We start from the raw sequence: 21404 nt of genomic DNA, 5'->3' as shown, positions 1-21404 counted from the left end.
TTACGTCACCGTCGATTGTCAACCGCTTTTTCCTGGCCAGTTTCTCGTGCTCTCTCTTCTCTCTCTCTTCTCTCTCTCTCTCTCTCTCTCTCTCTCTTTTTCCCTGTCCCTCTCTCTTCTCTTCTTTTTACAAACAGAACACCGTTGCACGTCGCGACTCGCTCGCTGCACATCACCCGACGCACTCAGGAGAGCGCACCTGCCTTCTTTCGCATGATAATAACGACGGCGATAATTGGCCGCCTTTTCTGCTCGCTCCACGTGTCAACCGGCGACAGAGAGAAAAAAAGATCGTAGAGCTGTATCTTGTTTTTGATTGAGGAAGTCAATGAAAATCAATAGTCCACTTTCTTAAAATCTGGAGAAAAAATTAGTCTTAAAGTTTAGATCGTTTAGAGAATTCAATTTAAATTAATTTTACGGGTTATATATAAAAATGTAATAAATTTAAATTTATTTTTTTATGTTATCTGAAATGAATTATTTATTAGGATATACTTAGAAAACCACTGGAGCTACATTGAGTCACGGTTGTCGAAACTGTGCGACCAAGAGGCTACCTGCTAAACTTGAGCGGAGGCGGAGCCGGTGGCGTTTCGGAAGTTAATCCGTCGCGTTCGGGTTTTACGATCCATTTCGCTAAATAATCGGCGCATCATTTTTTCGCGCAGGAACAGCGAGGCGGAGGCAAAACGCCGCTGGCTGCGTGCCAGCTCTTTCTCCTTCTTTCTCTCGAAGCTATACTTCTTCGGCAGCCGCTCGTTTCTGAATGAACAATAGAAAATGTCTGCTACGCGCCGGCGCTGCGCGTCATTAATGAATACCTTGAATCGGTCTGGCCTCGAGCACGCCGGGTGTTTACCGGGTGTATACGTGCGCGGACCGTGGTCAAGTAGAAACGAGCGGCAGCGATCTCTCATGGTATAGCCAATGTCCATCCTAATACGTCCGGGGGAAACAGCAGCAGGAAGTTGTAACTTCGCCGATACACGGTTGGTAGCGCGCAACGTAATCATCTTTCAGTGAATGTAAACGTGGATTAATTTTTTCCGCGCCTCTTTGCGAATATCGACTACGTGCTGGAACGGCTCAACTCGATCCTATATTACATACTTACATCATACGTGTACATCTTGCATACTCGTGTTCTGAAAGTCTCTGACATTTGTTAAGATTTAAAAAATTCAAACAACTTCCTAAATATGTATATCTATTTAATGAAAATACTGAATGTTGATGGTACTGTGGTGATTATTTTGCTTAGAAATTTGTTGATTACATTATTTAGGACAGTTGTTTCTAAATAGTTATGATTATAATGAATTATCTTTTTAATAAATATACGTCTTTCCCAAGCTTTATAAATCGATTCATTCTCGATTATGTTTTGCTCTGTGCATTTCAAGTAGCGGAGCTCTCTCAGAATCGAACTTGGAGCGATGTAGCGTGCGAACATCGGCGTTTTCGGAACTCGTAACAGCATCACCTGGGAAGATAGCCCAATAAACTGCCTCTCCCTCTTTTAGATATACTCATCTCACTCTTCTCCCGTTCCTTCTTCCTCTCTTTCTCTCTTTCTTTCATTCTCGACTCCCGTTTCGCCGACAGCCACTTCCCTTCTGGGAAGAGAGGCTGATCTGACTCCCTCCTTAAGTATCCTCGGGCACGCCATCGGCGAAAACCTTCGTCCTTTTGTTCCGTCCTCGCTCTTTCTTTTCTTCGCTTATTCGTTTCTTCGTTCCTTCGTTTCTTTCTTCTCGATGCGCGCGGTGAATAGAGAGAGAAAGAGAGTGCACCCAGTGGCGTGTGATCGAAGGATTTCTCTCATTGTCAGCAAATCAGCGTTATCAGGTGACAGCAATATTAATTGAGTCTCTTCGAGTTACAAAATTTTTTTGGCCCACAATACGAGAATTATATTGATAAAATACTTTAATTCCGCAATTAATATCAGATATTAATAATTATATTAGTTATTTTATTAATAAAGGAGCTACATAAAAAAACAGTTTATTAAAGGAACTTTCGTTTTTGAAGTAATTTTAGTAACCGCATTTCTAGATGCGTTTAATAATAATAATGATAATAATAATGATAATAATTTTGGAAAATATTGATATCGCGTAATTCCTCTTCTATGATAATGGAAGCACAGATTGCGGAAAACTTAGGAGTTTTTAAACTGTCGTTGTTTAAGTTATTATCATATACTCTCTTCATCCATCAGTGATAATTTTTGAATAATATTTTCGAATCACTGGGATTTGTTCGTGCCTCTTCACGGCTACGCTATTGATCTTACTACACGAGATAGACCGCAGTGGAATCGGTGGGCCCCGGTACGCTACCGGTTCGGCTGTGCGAGAGCGAGGCGCACGGACACGCGCGTGTACCGAAAACCGGTGCCGTGAGATGCAGGTTTTTCGGTAGGGCACCTGATCGTAGCCCCGGATCCTAATCTGTTGGAGCTATTACGATAATACGCCCTGGTGTAAGGAAGGTTGTAGCCTCTGCTCGTTCGTTCGCTCATCCATTCGTTTACACGAAAGCGAGTAGAGACACCGGACGAGAAGACGAACCAGAGGCGAAGACGAGACTGAAGTGAGAGAAAAAGAGAGGAACAGGATAAGAGAAAAGGAAAGGAAGAGAGAGGAAGGAAGGACGCCTCTTTCCCAGAGCCGCAACGTGGTATACTCGCTTACTCTCTTTGTGCCGGATGCGTGCCGCCGACAGAGTAGCAATAGCGGACGAACGTCCGGTCTGCCCCCCCCCCTCTCTCTCTCTCTTTTCTTTCTTCTCTCTCCTCTCTCCTCTCTCCCGGAGGCCGATGCACTTCGATCGCATCATTGGGTGTAGCGGTGCACCTCGTCGCTCTGCCTCAGTGCTGATCGCGTCGACTAATTACTATCACATCGCGTCTCATTGTTACCTGATGCGAACCCATCATTAATTTGGCGATTTACATTTTTTTATCGGCATATCTGATATATCTATGATAATCACAGCCCACAGCGATACGATGTTTCTAAAGTAATATAAAATATATATATATACATATATAATGCCTTACTTTGCAATTTAAGATACCATATGAGATTACTATAAGGAAGTTTGAATAGCTTGATATCGAAATCACTCAAACGAAACATGGTCTCATGGTCTCATGGTTTTTTCAGAGAAAGTACTGATCACGCGGTTGACCACCCAGAAGTGGCTGGACGTCGGGCCAGACTGGACCGTGGACGAGTACAAGAGCGCCCATTCGCAAATGAAGTATGAATATAGGGTGACTTGCGCGCCGCACTATTACGGCAAGGGTTGCGAGGACCTATGCCGGCCGAGGGATGACAACTTCGGCCACTATAGCTGCAGTCCGAGCGGCGAGCGCGTCTGCCTCACTGGCTGGAAAGGCGACTATTGCAACACCCGTAAGTACATTATGTTCATCATTCTGGCATTCAATACCGCACCGTATTTTAAGCGGTAGCGCGGACACCCTGGCCGCTATTTATTTCCGCGTTCTCTATCACGACTGCACGCGCGCATCAGACATATCGTTTTATCTTTCTCAATTTGTAATAGTAACGATAATCATTTAGGCTAAAAAGAACCTACCAAGTAACGGCTAATCACTATTGATGAATGAATCGTGACGCGATTACGAAAGTCGTTAGGGAATTATCAAAGACTGCATGCTTGTTTTACGTTCTCTCAACGTAATCCCGCATTTCTTCCAAGGATTTTGCGATGCACGCGGTTATTAACAGGCAACGCTGCTGCCTCCGCGATCCCTACCGACGTCGAATATGCACGCTACCTCGGTAAACGACGATACTCTCGCGAATTGCCCGGCGCGGCTCGCCGAACGAACCGTTCCTCGCGTTCTCTCTCGCTCTTTACGTTCTTTCAAAGCCCGGTGTCTCGCCGCGCGAAGGAGAGGCCCGGTGTAGTCGGTGGTGGTGGTGGTGGTGCGCTGCAGCGCGGCACAGCCGAGACTTCGAAGCGTGCAGCAGCTTCCCACGCTTGGCTCGCGCGTGTGCGAGTATCTCCTCTCTTTCTCTCTTCCACTCCCTCCTTCGTCCGGCTCTCTTTCTCTACTCTTCTCCGTTCCGCGGCCTGACTGTGCAGCATCCCTCTCTTTTTCACTTTCGCGTACCTGCGAGCCGACCGCGACCTAATCCGTGTGCACGTGTAATGATCCGAGATTGTGTGAGCGAAGGAGGCAAGGGGGCGAAATCTGCCTTCGTGTGTGGCTCTCTCTCTCTTTCTCTTACGATCTACCTTTCTTTCTCTCATTCTTCTCTCTTTCATTCTCCTTTTCCGTCGAGACTCGGTCGAGACTCCGCGCGAGTCGGATGGAACGGTCGTGTCTGTTACCGGAGTCACAGTCGTCGATGTCGAAGCTCCTGGCCTCTGATGCGTACAGGTTCGTATCCGCACCTGGTGTCCGACTGCGTCTGACCTGTACGTACAAAGGTGCTTTTATTCACCAGAGGAAGGGACTTTTTATTCAAAGAATCCAGGACTCGTTTTCACAGATTGTGTCGAATTGTTCGAACAGACAAAAGCTAACCGTTGCTTTCCGACCACGCCAAGTGTCGTCGAATAACGTCTTCAGATTTCGCGAGGAATGTGAGAAAAAAATTCGGGAAAAAGCAATGTATCATTCTGTCTGTTTAATCCTGGAACTGGAGTTTGTATAACTTAAATTATGGTGTTAGAATATTACGTGATCCCAAATCATTTCAAAGTAGATAATCTATAACTTGCATTTTTGTGTAAAAGATAATATAAATATATCATAAGCGTGTTTTCTATCTCGTTTATACGTTTTTACGCATAGAAAATATCTGTTCCAATATTGAAGGTTAACGTTGTTCAATCTTACGAGTTTAATGTATGAAGCTATACGTTACGTCTTGGATCATATTCCTCGAGGTTTCCACTTTCCCACGAGCTTTCTTCGTTTATGCCAATTCTCGGTTCCCGAATTCCATACTTTCTCGAATCCGATCGAAGTGAAAGATCGATCGTAGGCGAAGTCTCTCCGTGTGTGGGGCCTCGTCGGTCCCCGGTCGTTGCACTCGACACCGAGTGCTCGGGGCCGCCGCGATCGACAAAGTTCGCGCGTCGATTACTAATGGACTACTTTTCATTTTGTAGATATTCTTCGACTATCGTTCGACGAGTCAATTGTTCGAACAATTTTTTAGAACTTGTATCGCATTCTCCAATATTGGAAAAAGTAGGATTTAAGAGAATTTTTAATACAACCAATGATCTTCATTGACATTTGACTTTTAATTCATATCACTTTTTCTGCTGGTAAAACAGACGAGACTGTAAAAAGAAAATCGATTTCGAAACGCGTTTACCAAAGTAATGATATGCAATAAACCTCGATTGTCCGCTACCGCAATATTTCACACGATTATGCAGCCTAACAAGAAGCGGCAAAATCACTGTCGCGCTCTCGCTCGACGAGCAATCGGCCGCGAAACGTCAGGAAATACGACGATATAAATCACGAACGGCAGACTCTCCTTCGGAACGAGTCTCGCGAGAACACAAAAGGACTTTCACTTCTTCGGAATCTGCTGAAACGGTCGTATCTCGCGTTCGATTTCGCTACTTCCGCGTTGTATCTTCCCGAATTTTAACAGTGCATTTTTCTTTATTTTTTATATATCTTTTTTACGTATTTGTGTTAATGTTCTAGAGTACAGAAATTGTCGTGCAGAAATTTGATTATATCATTACGATACTGTAATCATAGATGGATTTACGTAAAAATTGTCACCTTCCGAAGATATTAATGATGTCGTAAGTGCGTTAATATGATTTTTGCTTACTCGGAGTCGCTTTATCATCTATTTTTCCTCATCCATTCGTCTAAGGTTTCGTACCCCCTCGTCTAATCTAAATCGATATCCAGAAAGTACTTGTCATCGGACATTCTCGCGACCAAATTGTCGCATTTTGCCGAACATGCACTTTTTCTGCAACGGCTTCGATCGCGTATGACGAAGGGTTAACTCGCTCTATCCCGTTAACCCCTTGGTGAGAGGGGTGCCTCGGTCGGTATGTTGAGAATAGACGATCGGGCACGCCGCCGCAAGCAGTCGAACTCTTTCGGGGGTGCCGATACGTAAACGTTATATAGGGGTTGCTGGCGGGCGCGCAGAGAGAGAGCAGCTGCAACGCGCGAACGAGCCGGCCTGAGCGAGTTGGGCCCTGACAGCTGCATCGAGAGGACGGTGCTTTAACTAACAGCTGCCCTGTTACTCGCACTCGCAGTCCACGTACATTCCGGCTCCTCTATTCCCCTCTCTTTTCTCCGTCCTTTCTTATTCCCGCAGTTTTTGTTACCCCTCTGCGAGCAACGCAGCACTTTTCCGAATGTACCTTCGATGTCCCCTTTTATCTTTCGGTCTACCTGACGGAACTTTTCAAGTCGAATCGTGCCAATTGTGATATAAGCTTAGCTTAGAGTGACCTAGACTTTAACGAGATCATCATTAAATAAGGCAGGCAGTAATAATAGCTACCTTTAGGGATATGCTATTCAATCGAAAATTCGTATCGGTTTTTGCCTAAAAACTTGATCACAATACATGTAATTTCGATGAAAAGACTAATTTTTATAATCCTCTAAGTGATTTTACGAGTCAACGAAAATTTTGAATACTAAAATCTTGTTTATATTTTATATCCTATAGAAAAATTGTGGCGGTGTTCTTCTTTCATCTGACTTCTATAAGTAATCTCGTAGGCTACATTTAGCAGGTAGTGTGCCATAATACGGCAGGTATATATATATATGTATATATAGGCGTGGCAAAAGATGGTGACAATTATTCTCGCAGGAAGGAAAAGAAAGAGGTTTTGAGAAAGGAAAAAAAGGTGGACAGTGGTTTTTCATCAAGGGAGGTCGGTGCTGATGACCGTTTTGAAAGGAAATCTGTGGCCGTGGATAGAAAATCAATAAGTACGTTGCGGAACCAGAGAACTTCGGGGTGTACGTTGTATCAATGGGCTGTGTGGCTACGTATGTCTTTCTTTGTCTCTTTTTCTTTCTCTGTTTAGGACGTTTCAGACGTTAAAAGAACCGATGTGCAAAAGTCGGCAGATTCATTCAGAATGACATTTGCGTATGTATATTATATGTGTATGTTACCTGCTATTCAATATATATATATATAGTTTCAATATAGTATTCAATAGGCCCATTTACACACAATAATTTTTTAAAACTTCATCACCTATATAGATGATTAATTTTGTGATTAATTGTTTGTTTTATGCAAATATCTGAACTAAGATTTGTCCCTATGTTTGAGTATTAAAAAAAAATATTTTTAAAATTAAAGCGAACGGTTCCTCAATTGCATCAACGTCCACAATTTTCAGAATGTAATTTTAATTAACATTTAAAATATGTGGTGAAGTAGTAGTTAATATATAGCAAAATATAATAAGTAAATATTAATTAATTAATTAGGTCAGCTTGATGATATGAAAATGAAAACAAGCTAGTTAGTATTGTTTAATTATTAATTTCAATTGACAGTAAAATGTACAGATATTAAAATAGAAATGAATAATTGTTATTATTTCGTGTTATCGTTACCAGCTTGACCTAATAACCAGTTTCAATCGTTTACAGTGTTTCATAAAGCCCTCCGGGATATATAATTTGCAATTCGTTGCATTATATATAATTTAATTGCTCGTTGTTTTGTTAAATGCTGGCTATATTCGAGAGCTCATATCAATATTCTGTTAGATATTCTATACAATGCTTAATTTGAGAAACGCATCGTTGAAATATCGTGTCGAATGAAATGCGGGAGGATCTTCGACGTCTTCTTCTCGGAACACTTTGGTCGGCTTGGAAGATCAGCGTTCCGCGGGAGGAGAACACACGGCGAATTTATAGCCCACCTCGCAAGGTTTTATCTCGAAAAATCGCAGCGGCCACAAATCGGTCGTAAATAATCCTCGAAGGGCAAGATTTGTCGCGGCTTACGAGATTTGTTTAGTCACTGGTTTCTCCCCGTCGCATCTCCTTCCTCTCGCCAGGGAGAAAAGGACCCTTCTTCCCTTTTCTTCTTCTTCGGCAACGGTATGGTGAAAAGGTGGTATACTAAAGGGGAAGAGGATGAAGGAGAGAAGGAAATGGTGGAGGCAGGGAGGGTCGCAGTGGAATCTCTGCGATTCGGTCGTTCGTCGACGATACACCGACGGCCGGCGAGGGCACGAGGAGAAGAGATCGCGGCGGCTCCGACGGCGGGGCTAAGGGGGGTCGTATCTCTCGTTCTCCGCTCTATAAATACCATACTCCTTAGCGCTCGGCCTGTGCCATGCTATGCTATACCGCGCGCTGCGCCGCGCCGCGCCGCGCCGCGCCACACCGTGCCGTGCCGGAGTCGGTCCGTCCGTCCGTCCGTCCATCCGACCGGCCATGGCGAGTAAGAGAGTCGGGCCGTTGCGCTCGGTGCCAAGGTCACATGGCCCTCGTGCTGCTGCTAGCCCTGCTCGCCGGCCCTGCTTCGCGCCGAACCGTGTCGGAATCGTCGAACCGCCGCCCTCAACCCTTTCATTCACCGGCATCGAGCGTATACCCGGATTTTTCCTTTCGATTTCCAACCTGGTTTTTAGTCTCGACGCTGATCGACGCCGTTGGCAAAGTCGTTATTTTTATCGAGCGTTTTATCAGACTGACAAAGTTCAATTAATCCCTGTGATAATAACAGCGGCATGATTGAAGACGGTGTTCTAATAAACTTTCTTGCACAATACATTAGTTTTCAGACATGAATTTTGGATTTAACGTTTTTCGAACCTGTCCGCTTGCGTTGATAACTGACCACGCGAAATCGTGGTCGGTTATCGCGCTGTCGTGTCTCCCTAAAAGAGTTAACAAGGTGACGAAGAAGGAATCTAAACGGGTGAATCCATCGATTCCTCGCATACTTACTCGCGGCGCGGAATGCCAGCGATAGATCGTAAAGGTAATAAAATTGTGTCACGCATCGTTCGATGTGTGTCGTCTAGTTCGCGAATACCCCCCCCTTTCTCGTGAGGAAGGGGAAATTCGCGCTCTCGGTAGTTGGCCGGTAGCCATCGAGTTTACGTATGCGGCAGGAAAATTAGTCAACTAGGTACCGAGGCGATACGAGAAGCAAACGCTATACCGCACGTGATGCGTGTCGCTCGCCTCGCCTTTAAACGGCCCGCATCCGGGGTGCCGTTATAGACGTCCCCCCAAATTCGACCGAGTCATTTGTTTGTGGTTTACTCGCCCGATAAACAAATGGAATACGCGTCTTTTGTGAGGTACCACCACCTGTTAATTCTTTCGTTTCCCGTATTAACGTTTTCAATTTTAATTATTATGACTAGCATTTTAGATATAAAAAAGGATAAAGTTTATCAAATTAAAAACATTTCATAATAAAAGTGCAAACGTAGAAATAAAGCTAGAAATACAAAAAAAAATAAAACGTAATCTTCAGTCAGTCACAGAAGTCAGTTGGACTATTCGGTTGTTGCGAACTTAATCACCGCTAATTACAGCATCACATGCTATAAACAATTACAGCACAGAAGTATTATATTTTATGTCCCGAAATGTAAAGAAGGACGAACTACCGTACGCGTGTATGCATGCCATCGGACGTATATTATCGTATATACACCGTATTCACCGCTCGCTCGTGCAGTCGTGAGGGACGCGATCGACCTCTCGCCGAGAGTTGCCTTAACCTCTTGGATTTTTTCTTACTCATTTCAGCCCGCTGCCTGCCCGGATGCGACGAGCAGCACGGACACTGCAATCGACCCAACGAATGCATGTGAGTATACATACGCCGGCATTCGCCTAATACTTGCACGTGCGCTTGTGGTGTGTGTGTGTGTGTGTGTGTGTGTGTGTGTGTGTGTGTGTGTGTGTGTGTGTGTGTATGTGTATGTGTGCATTGCGCCGCCCCATACAACCGCCAACTAAATTCCTGGGCCCCGACACGGTGCATCCACTCCTCTGTATGCACCGCCGCGGCGTATGCATGTACGCGCGATAATAATTACGCGCATACCTATCGTAAATTATCGTTCGGCGCGGTTTCGAAAAGGTATACGCCAGCCAGCAGCTCATGGATCCACGTCACGATTCCAGTAACGCTGTCCTACACAAAGTATCCCAGAATTGTTTCATTCTTCCTCGCGAGATGTTACAATTCCAACTGGAAGAAGTACCGATAATGATTCATCTTTAACGATTCATCTCGTTTTTTTTTGTTATCGATCTGTTGCATATTTTATATCGCAAAAGTTTGAGGAAGAAGGATAAAGTTCAAAAGTATAATAAACGAATCCTATTTTGCGAATAATTTAAAGTCAACAATTTTAATTAATAATTCCATTTGCGTGCCGTATAATGTAATGTTACTGCTAACTGAAGACGCATACGCGCCGCGCACCCTTAAGAATCCTGTTACGGCGCGGGCATTCATGACGGCATTACAAGTGCGCACCCGTTGTATATTATCGTACGCATATTTTCGTAACGCTTTTATGAGCGTGCGCACATATAGCGAGAAGGAAGAACGAAGTGGAATTTGAAGTTCCTCGGCTGGCTTTCCGTTCTAACGAGGCAGTTTCCGAGGTGCCAATCGTTCTTGCTCTTTCTTCCTTTCCTAGATTCTATCGCCCCTTTCTTTCCTCTTCCTTCTCCTTTTTTCCACTTTTACCATCTTTCTTTCTTTGTTTCTTTCTCTTTTTCTTTTCCTTTCTTGGCTCGCCATCCGACGTGTTATTGAACTTTCCGATTTAATCCGCCGTTTGGCAAAATTCCTGGATACCTTGACGTTTCCGCGTTTCCTTAAAGTTCTTCGCATAGTTTCAGTCTAATCTCTTTTCCTTTTCTTCAGCAAATGCAAGGACATTCCATAAATTGTGCGTGGTAGCATTTTCAAATATTTTATTTTATCAGATCCGTCAACGCAAAACTATTCCTTTTTCTTCTTTTTATGCAATAGTATATTACACTACAAGGGCAGAAAGTTTGAGATTCCTGCACTGCGCGCCATCGTGCTCGAGGCGAAGCCTCGAGCACGATGGCGCGCAGTTCAGGGCTCTCAAACTTTCTGCCCGTGTAGTGTATACTATTTTTCTTGCTGCCTGGTCGAAAGTACGGAAGAATGACATGTGTGTGTTGAAGATATTGATGCCTGCCCCGACATTTGCGGCACGAGCGAAGCGAGTGCTGCTGGTTGGGGGCAGGCATCAAATCAAATGCATCTATAAATAATTCTGAATAGAATTTACTAATAAACATTATCATTGACTAACTGTAAACAAATTTTTAGGTTATACGAGTGAAAGTAAAAGTAGAGGTTGGGGCGATGTGAATTGGGTTTGTGGTAATATTGTGGTAGGGATCTTGTCATATATTGAGTGCCAGTGCATGCAACTAAGTTTTTACTCCCGCTATTCTAGATGGCGCGCATGTAGTTTAACCAAGGCATAAAAATGAGACTTTCTGCCGTGGAACCGGGGCCGAAAGTACGCACTTTCGACCGAGGTAGTAAGAAAACTTTTTTTATCCAAAATATATCGCAATTAAATAATACGATGGCTCGCGAATCTTGTTCGCGAATGTCACGCGTTTTATAACATATATCGCGTCGCGCTGACATATCGGCTCAAATCTCCGCCTGGTCGCGTTAACCCGGCTTTAGAGTTAACTCAATCATCTAATTACTCTACGACCAGGGTTAATTGTCCCGTTAGCCGCAGCTACGAGTTCGCCGTTCGTGCCTTATTCATGGTCCCTTCGTTCTCGCGTGATTTTTCAAGCAAATCCACTTAAAAAGGAAATATATATATGGGACACTACATGGTGTGTAAAGTTACCCAATTTTCTCATGTTAACATCCACGTACGATTTTTCGATCAATAAATTTAAAGCTGACTTTTCTATAACGATCATTTATTCAATTATAATCTTTTTCTCACGACTTTTTGTGTATCGCGTTTAAAATGCATTAAAAAATTTTTTTATTTTTTGTTTCTCTCATTTCCTTTGTAGTGTTCGTTTCTCGAGTCGTTTCGAGTACCGTCTCCGTTAGAATTGGTGCCGTCGCGAGGCTCAAAGTTGCACGATTGTGAAAGGAGGAACGGCGATGTATTTTCCCGCACTGCAAAATATACATCGCCGTCGTGTTCTCCGACGATGAATATCGAGAGTTTCTCGCGATGGCAGCGAACGCACTATGCAGACTATGCGTGCCTGCCTCTACCGAAAACACGTAACGCCGATAGTTAAATCAGAGAACGAATCGATTCCGAACAATTCGCGAACCAATTTCAAATTGCTCCAGCTCTCTAAAACTAACTAATTAATTTGATTACCAAAAATTTATATAGATATTTATGATAATTTATTATATCGTGAATATCTATATAAAAACTCCGCAAGCTTGTAAAAAATTAATAAATTGTACAATCATTGTGTAAAAAAATTTCTTTGCGATGTAAGTCATGTATATGGTACGTCGTCTCTTGGTTGAGTATTATTATTTCGTGCACCATTTTAATACGGTCATTATGATGGCATGGCACGCAACGAACGTCAATTACGCGCGCGCACATTACGCGTACACGCCACCTTCGTTACGGGCAAATTTTTTTTATATAACCTTAAGACCATTCTCGACGCTCGAATCCGATGAATAAAAATTACATGAATGTAACGGACTTTGATCGGCGTTAACCTTGATCGCACTCCACGTGCACGCGACAATGGCTGACGCATGCCGCTTTACACGCCCCGATCGTAGATGATTACATAGATTGCGGGAATGGAATTACGATATGCTCGTTTTCAGTCGCATTGCGTATATTCGCGTATACTCGGAAAGGACGATAACAATCGTTTCGAGGTGACGGACCTCGCCGGACTCGTGGGATATCGCGCTCGTGATACGTGGAAGAATCACGGTCGTTGGACGCCCCATTGAAATTTTGGAGCCCGCGTGCGGTTGTGCGTGCGTGTGATGTCTGAATACCGATGACGATGCATCGACGGTTACGATCTCTCGCCTCTTTGAGGTGAGAGCATCGGACGACGTCGCTTGAACGTAAAAAAAAAATCCAAGGAAGAAAAGATAGAGCCATAAGACACCTGTCATATTTCGACATTTGATTCTTTAGGAGAATTAAAATTAGAATTTGGTATAAAATTATACGAATTTATATTTTAAATTCTGTGCGTATATCCCAGTGATATAAGTACAAGTCACATGCACGTACAAGAATTTTACATTTTTCTCGGTGAACGTCAAAATTAAATCTCTCGATTTTCTGTCACACTTCGCGATATTATTTCGATTAGACTCCGTTTAAATAGCCGCATAACAACAGGCAAAGGTCAAAGAACGCACTCGAACGCGTCTCGAACGTGGCGCGATATCCTCGCATCTGATGGCACAGAGTCGCAAAGAGAGGCGGAGGAGGAAGAGAAGATGAGAGAGATAGAAATCGTCCTCTCTCGTCTCTTTCAGAGAGACATTTAACCGAGTCCGATATGCGCGCGAGATTTCCATAGCCGACCGGAGAGCCAATCCTCCTTCTCTACCTTCTCTTCTTCCTTCTTCTGTTCCCCTTCGCCCTCGTCGGTGCATGACCTATCCCTCGGTGGTAATTATGGCACAGTCGCGATTCTGTTGCGGCCTAGCCGCAAAGTAGAATGCGCGATCACGTGGACGCCGCTCGCCGGCGTTCTTTCGGGAAGTACACGTTTCTAGGAGTACACCTTCTACCTTCGTCTCTCGCGGTAACCAACGATCACGAGTAATCCGCGCGGCACAGTTCGGCTGACTTTCCAACCCCCTTTGGTCCCGTTTCGTCTTCGTCTCGTCTCTTTCTTTACCACTACCTTCTGTCTCTCTATCCTCCCTCACGCCCCTTTCTCCTTCTCTCTCTCTCTTATTCTTCCTCTTAGTTTGCGACGGTTTTTCTCTTTCACTCTTTCTTTTACTTTATACATAGGACTTAATGGTATAGTCATGCAACGTCCACGGCTGCAGTTTTCCCTCTGCCATCTCCTCCTCTTGCTTCTTCTTCGGCTTTTCGTTCATCTTTCTCTACCTGTCTCTCTTACCCTTCTCTTTCCATATCTTTATTCTCTCACTATCTCTTTCTGACCACGATAGTCACAGCGAGAGAGCGACTGTGTAGTGACGTATATACATGCGGATACATGCAATAGTGTGGGGCACCGTGAGCAGGCGCGCGCGAGCGCACGCACGCACACAGAGGAGGGTAACCTTTCCTTGACCCGCATACTGAACGGCTGTGCCGAGGCTCGAACCGTGGGAACACACTACTCGACGACTCATCCCCCACCGCTCCGTCAGAATTCTACTTCCCCCCTTCCACCTTCCTTCTTACTCTTCTGCTCCCTCCGCGCCGCCGCGCCGTCCCTGTCGGTCCCGCGCATCTCCCTCTCTCTTCCGTGAACTCTTCCTCGCCGCTGTCTTTCTCCCGCTCTCTCTCTCTCGCATCCCAGGCCCCCTGTCCCCCACCCTTCAATGACTGCTTCTTCCCGTTCGCGCCACCTTCGGTCCCTTCTCTATCCCTTCTCTCTTTTTCTCAACGCGCTCGTGTGCGCTCTATGCACACATTGAAACTGCTTCTCTGGTATATGCATATGTGTTTGTAATATGTGTGTGTACACTTCACAGGGCACACACATGTAGCATCTTCTTTTCATTCCACCTCTCGTTCTTTTGTTATCTCTGTCTGTCCTAGTCTCTCTTTCTCCTTCATACCTTCGTGAGGCATAACCCCCGCACGTAATGTAATGGCCGACCAGCGTATCATCCTCATCTCCTGGCATGCCACCCTCTCACCCTTCACCAGGCATTTCATTCTACCTCTCTCTCTCTTTCTCTTCTATCGGTTTTATCCACTTTTAAGATATTCCATGTCGTACGTTGCCTCCCCCTCTTTCCTGTTTCTTGCCGGTTATCCTCCCCTCCGCGTACAAACCGCGAATCTTTTCTTCCTTCGCGACTCGACCGAGAAGTCCTCGTGCCATCCTTTCCTCTCTTGTCTTCCTGTCGCATATACACATCACATCATTCGGTGCGTCGTCGCCGACCTCTGTCCTTTTTTCGTTCTCCCTCTCGCTCTCGCTCTCTCTTCCTCTCGTAAGAGCTCTCCTCGTTCACGGGGTTTCGTCGATCCTCTTCTTGCACCCATGACTGCCTTCTGTCCATCACCGGTGAAACTCTTCTCGAAACTCGTGACGGACGGAAGACAGAAGAGGGTGGGAGGGACTCGAATATCGAAGTACGCAGACCCAAACTTTGTTTCACGATTGGATCTCTGTCAAAACACGGCCACGATGGTCTAACCAGACCTAATAATACCAACACGTGGGTCATCCATCCAAGCGCCAATCTCGCTGGGCACTGTCCTGACAGGATCCGATAATATATACAGCTAGTAGGGAGAGAATGATTTATCTCCGAGGATGATTCAGCTTTCGTGGAAACCGTGACATATCTTCGTCATCCATTTACTCTGCCGGTGGTATCCAACTGTAGATAGATATGATACGTGTCAGCCTTTTGATTTGTTTCTTATTTTATCGTAATCGCGCGCGAGCATCCGAGCATCGCTAAAGAGCCATGTCCTGTCGTATTGTTGCAGATGTCACAACGGCTGGAAGGGCTCACTGTGCAATCAGTGCGTTCGATACCCGGGCTGCCTCCACGGTACCTGCCAAAAGCCCTGGGAGTGCGCTTGCGACGAAGGCTGGGGCGGACTGTTCTGCAACCAAGATCTCAACTATTGCACGAATCATAAGCCGTGCATGAACGGCGGCACCTGCTTCAACACCGGCCAGGGCTCATACACCTGCTCGTGCCCGTCAGGCTTCACCGGCACGGAGTGCCAGACGCCGCTCTTCGACTGTCATTCGAAGCCCTGCCTGAACGGCGGTACCTGCACGATGACGGAGTCGCCGTCTGTGAGCTACGTGAACGGCAATGGCACCGAGTTATCGTCGTCCTCTAGACAGCAACATCGCCGTGGCTATCGTTGCACCTGTCCACCCGGTTGGCGCGGTCGACACTGCGAGATCACGACGCGATCTTGCCGGGACTCGCCTTGCCGACACGGTGCCACCTGCGAGGACGACTCTCTGCGCGGCTACGTGTGCCGCTGCCCGCCCGGCTACACCGGTACCGACTGCGAATCGCAGGTCGACGAATGCTCGCCGAATCCTTGCGCGAACAACGGCACCTGCACGAACCATATCAACGGTTACCGATGCACGTGCCTCGCCGGCTTCACCGGCGAGCGCTGCGAGATCAACGTGGATGACTGTCAGGGCGATCCGTGCCTGAACGGCGGCACCTGCAAGGACCAGGTGAACAGCTTCCGCTGCCAATGTATACCGGGTTACGTCGGCAGGCTCTGCCAGGACAAGGTAGACTACTGCCTGGCGAAACCGTGCGCGAACGGAGGCAGATGCACTTCTGGGACCAACGACTATCATTGCACGTGCAAACCCGGTTTCACCGGCAAGGACTGCAGCGTTGATGTGGACGAATGCCGGAGCGCACCGTGTCAGAATGGCGGTATATGCCGGAACCGCGTCAATGGCTTCTTGTGCGAATGTCCGAACGATTGGCACGGCGACACTTGCAGCGACAAACCCGGCGTTGCAGTGGTACCGCCGATCGCATCACCGTCCGCGCCCGCGAACGTGCCGCTGGCAGAACCGTCCTCGGGCAACAACCATTGGCCCGGAAATTTATCGAAGCACGTCGCCTCCAGGAAGACCAGCTTGACTACGGAACACCTCGTAATGATCGCGACTCTTTCCACCGCAGTACCGGCCTTTGCGCTGTTCGCCGCGGTCGCGGTGATGTGCATGAAGAGACGACAGAAGCGGGAGCAAGCAAAGGCAGACGAGGAAGCGAGGCTACAGAACGAGAGGAACGCGGTGCACAGCAGCATGAGCAAACGCAGCGCCAGTACCATCGGCGTCGGAAGCAATGGCATTGGCAGCGTCGGCGTTCTTCTCGGCAGCCCCGGTAGCGGCTTGATCGGCACTGGCGGCGGTAGCGTTTGCGCCTTAGGCACCGGCGACGCGCACATGATTAAGAACACCTGGACGGCAAGTAAAAGTGTCAACAATGTGGCGTCGGCGGCGTCGCGACAGGACGACTTAGACTCGTCGTTCCAGACTGATGTGACGTTGGATAGTTCGTGTTCGGGTTATAAGCCAGAGCCAGTGCTGCAAGACGGTCGGACAACAAGGACGACGAAACAGCTTAACACGGAGGCGGCAGCCCACCGGGCGTCCGCGCACCTCTTCCAGAAGGAGAAGGACTGTCTCGGCCTAGGCTTCGGTATCGGGGTCCTGGAGAGTGCCAAAAGGTCGTCCGTATTTGCCCCTGGCAATGCGGCGGACAGTTGTTGCGCCGCGGAAGCCGCGCTGATGAAGAGGCCGACGACGATATCGGAAGCCAACGGCGCCGGTGTTGTCAGTAGTGGTAGTAGTGGTCCACCGGGAAGCGGTGGCGGTGCCACGGACAACAGCAATTGCGGTGTGTACGTGATAGACGATCATTACGTCAGGCACGACGCCACGCTGGCGGCGACGCTCGCGACGGAAGTGTAGTAGACTTCGGGATGTTGGATTCCCCCTACTTAGAGTGATAGAGAGAAAGAGAGAGAGAGAGTGCGTGAGAGAAAAAGAGAAATAGAGCCAGTGCGTGTGCGTGTGCGAATCGTGGATCTTGTTTTCTCCGTGCGCGTAAATTGACAGACCACCCCGTTCGATTTCCTTCGATTTTTCTCGAGCGGCGCCACCGCGATATATACCCTCCGGGACGGCGACGCCTTCGTCTCGGATGCCTCCGGGTGTTTATTTCTTTTTTTCTTTTTTTCTTTTTTTATACATATATATAAATTTTTATTACATCTTTTTGCGAAGTACTTGTGCATGAGCGATTGGCGCCGCTAGTCGCCGGTGGGACTCCGCGATTGAATCATCGTTTCGGGGAGAAATACGCGTTGCATCGGCCAGTTTTACCAGCCACGGGTGTATGTCGTCCCTATTATACTGGAACGAGAGCGATGACGGACTGACCGAAGACGTTCGATCGGGGCTGATCGAGAGAGGCGACAGAGACAAGGAGAAGAATTAACGCGATGCTGTGGGGGTCGGCCGGTTTCCTCGGGCAGCCGCCGACCCATCCTTAGGTATTAATATTATTATATCGTGCTCGAAAGTGAAACTCTGTACAGAACTAATTTATTATTATTGTTATTTACTTATTGTATTACTGATTGCTATTAATTATTATTATTATTAATATTATTACATCGTGTCGCATTATCATTGTTCTCGGTATTAGTTCTTTTTCGAATTTGCGTGATCGAGCTGCCGACCGGGGCAAGAATACGACAGCGAAAGATCTTTTGTGTATATTATTCGTGTGCGTGTGAAAATGGATGAGCATGTGTGCAGAAGAGCATGTGTATGTGTGATTGCGAGCGAGAAAGTTTAACGACGGATTAGCATCTTCGGAACGACGTCGTCTTTTCGTATTCGGAATTAATGTTTCGTGTAACATCGCTTCTTTTTTCCTTTTTTTTACAAAGCATTCCTTTTCTCAGAAAAAAAATACCGACGCATGAACTTCCGCTTGTCACAGTGGAAATGACGTCCAGCGATGAAAAGCATAAAAATTATTATTTATAATGACACTTCAAAAGAAACGTTCCCTCGACCTTTTGGGATTCTTCATTTCAGGGATAACCCCGATTGGTCGAGGAATGATCCTCTAAACTTCCGTTTGCACGCCAATTTTCAACCGGCTCAAAGGAACGTTTGGAAGGAAGGATGGAAAGCGACGCATGACTCTTAACAAAGTTCCGTCCTCTTAATCCGAAAACGTCGTCATTCCATCGCGATAATTCGAATAAACTTAATATGTGAAAATTGAACGATGCGATAGTTAGGCAGATAGTTTTCGTAGAAAAAGATAAATAAATATCGAGTAATTGCAAGAAGAGAAAGCCCGTTCATGCGAAGCCTGTAAATTCTTTGACATATTTTCATTGAATTTAGCCCAACTTGTATCTAGGGGAATATGATAGTGAGAAATTTATTCATTAATTTGAAAAATTCCAAAGAAATCGCGTAGCGTTGGCTTTACTTCGTTGAAAAAAAATCATCAATTTTCTACGAATCCTATGATCGCTACACAAACGACATGTACCGTTCGACGAGACATTGTTTGCGCTACGTACGACTGAAAAGACGAACGGATGTGTATAAATTATGCAAATATCTATATATATAGAGATATATATATATATAAATAAATAAAAATAAATATATATAAATGAACAATGAAGTGAGAGATAATAGATATCCGGCGTCGTCGACAGCGTTTCGACGACGATGCGATTTGTTCCGAAGTGATTTAGCATCGAAATCGGCTAATGAGACGAATCGAAAGAGAAATCAAGCGATCATCGTCGCGCGAGAGAACGTCGGATTGAATGCTCATCGATTACATCTAATCGTAGCGCAAACTTCTCTTCCCGAACGCGAATATCTCGCAGAGATGTCTAAAAGATAATTCGGACATTCGAAAGTTCAGCACTTCTTTAAAAGAGAACATTCTAATCTTTCAGATGTCTTTTTCTTAGATATCTTGTGGATTCTCGCATTGTCTCTTTCTAGGATTCATACTTCCGGAAAGCGATGAGGAACCGGCGTTTGAACTGCGATTAAAATTAAGATTCCGGCGGATTCGGTCGTCTCTTCCGCGTTTATTCGCGCCAGACGGACGAATCCGTGAAATAATCAAATCGTGTTGTCCGCGTTCATTCGTGTGAAAAAAAATAAATAAATCTAGAGAGATCAGGAAACAAGAAACAATTCGGTTTTTACAGAACTTCCATCATTTTCACCGCCATTAGCCGCGCTTATTTCGATGGAACGCTCGCTGACTTCGCCCATGAATGCGTGATAAGTGACGATTATTGTATGTTGATGCTGCACGGTCGATTATGACAATTATTTATTTATGACGGCTGATGACGATTTTACACGGCGTAAAAAAAAATAAATAAATGGCGATTAGTACGCCGATGACAGTGATGACGATATTATCGCGTTAAAAACGCGCGTGTAATGTACGAAGAGAAAAAAAGTGAGTGAGAGAGTGGACGAGTGAAAGAGAGGGAGAGAATTTTAGCGAACAAAGATTCGATGATGTTCCTGTTACGAAATAATGATAATTAAATAAACGAAATGCAAGTACCGACTAAGTCAGGTTTATTTTCGGGTCTCGTTCGCGCGCGGTGGCGCAAACAGGGTGTTTCTTTTGCGTTGTGATGATGATTATGTGACCGTCATGTGTATACCGTAATCGGTAACGCTTTATTTTAGATAACAGCGACCATATACACGATGACATCTGCGGCTCGATCAAAGAATCGCGATGAATCCAATTCCCATCTGGCTTCCATCTTCCAATCCTTTCCTTCACCCCCGTTGAGCCCCCGACGGCCGCCGTCGCGCGCGTACAGACTCCAAATTAACGAGAAACACGTGCGTGTAAATGCGAGATTATATTGTACGAATTACGATGTGTAATAAAGCTGTTGTCATTTTTTGTACTTACACTCCTTCGAACGATTTGATACGTTTCGCTATCGTTGAACAGTCTCCATCATTCCCATCCGTTTATTCCTTTGTCCCGCTCCCAATTAGATTCTATATCAACGACGTTTAAAACTTTTAGACTTTCGAATTAGAATTAATTTTTTTTTGTACCAGCGATGCGTATTCGCGAGAAAAAGGAAAATAGTGTTTTCCGCTGATAGTGGCCTTTCGTTCGCGACGAGGCATTGACGAAGATTGTAAAGACTATCCCAGGCGTACCATACCCCGTTTTTGTATAAAACAAAAAGAAGATAATATGCACACAGCGTATACATACACAGACATACACGCAGCACATCTGTATATTTGTAGTAGGACTATACAATTGCGATTATTATTAATTATTAATATTATTATTAATATGAAACGTGTAAATAGATGAATTGTCAATATAACGATGTCACGCAAACGACAGTGGACGATTAATAATGATACATTAAAAAATGAGCTCTCGTATTTTTCGTCTCTCCCGCTTCCTTTTTAATCTCGTTACGTAATAAAAATTTGATCGTGTTGTGAGTACACGAGGTTTAACGTGCATAATATAAGATGTTTCAAAAAAGATTTTAATAATTAATTTCTTTAATCTTCGCAAATCAGAATAAATCTCTAGTTTTAAAAATATCTTAACGATTGAAAT

At 45.4% G+C, this 21404-nt stretch overlaps 1 protein-coding gene across 1 annotated transcript in view; it reads left to right on the top strand.

Moving 5' to 3' along the window:
* Positions 1 to 21211, top strand: part of Delta (uncharacterized) — a 43091-nt gene extending 21880 nt beyond the window's left edge. Inside the window, exons 4-6 of the mRNA XM_071775424.1 lie at positions 3177 to 3428; positions 9797 to 9857; positions 15721 to 21211. Coding sequence (XP_071631525.1) covers positions 3177 to 3428; positions 9797 to 9857; positions 15721 to 17701 — 2294 coding nt within the window. The 3' untranslated portion in view covers positions 17702 to 21211. The remainder of the gene's footprint in view (positions 1 to 3176; positions 3429 to 9796; positions 9858 to 15720) is intronic.
* The last annotated feature ends 193 nt before the right edge of the window (positions 21212 to 21404 follow it).

The sequence above is a fragment of the Temnothorax longispinosus genome, chromosome 4 (assembly GCF_030848805.1).
Source record: "Temnothorax longispinosus isolate EJ_2023e chromosome 4, Tlon_JGU_v1, whole genome shotgun sequence".
NCBI lineage: Eukaryota > Metazoa > Arthropoda > Insecta > Hymenoptera > Formicidae > Temnothorax > Temnothorax longispinosus.
This window is presented reverse-complemented; position numbering and strand designations above follow the sequence as displayed.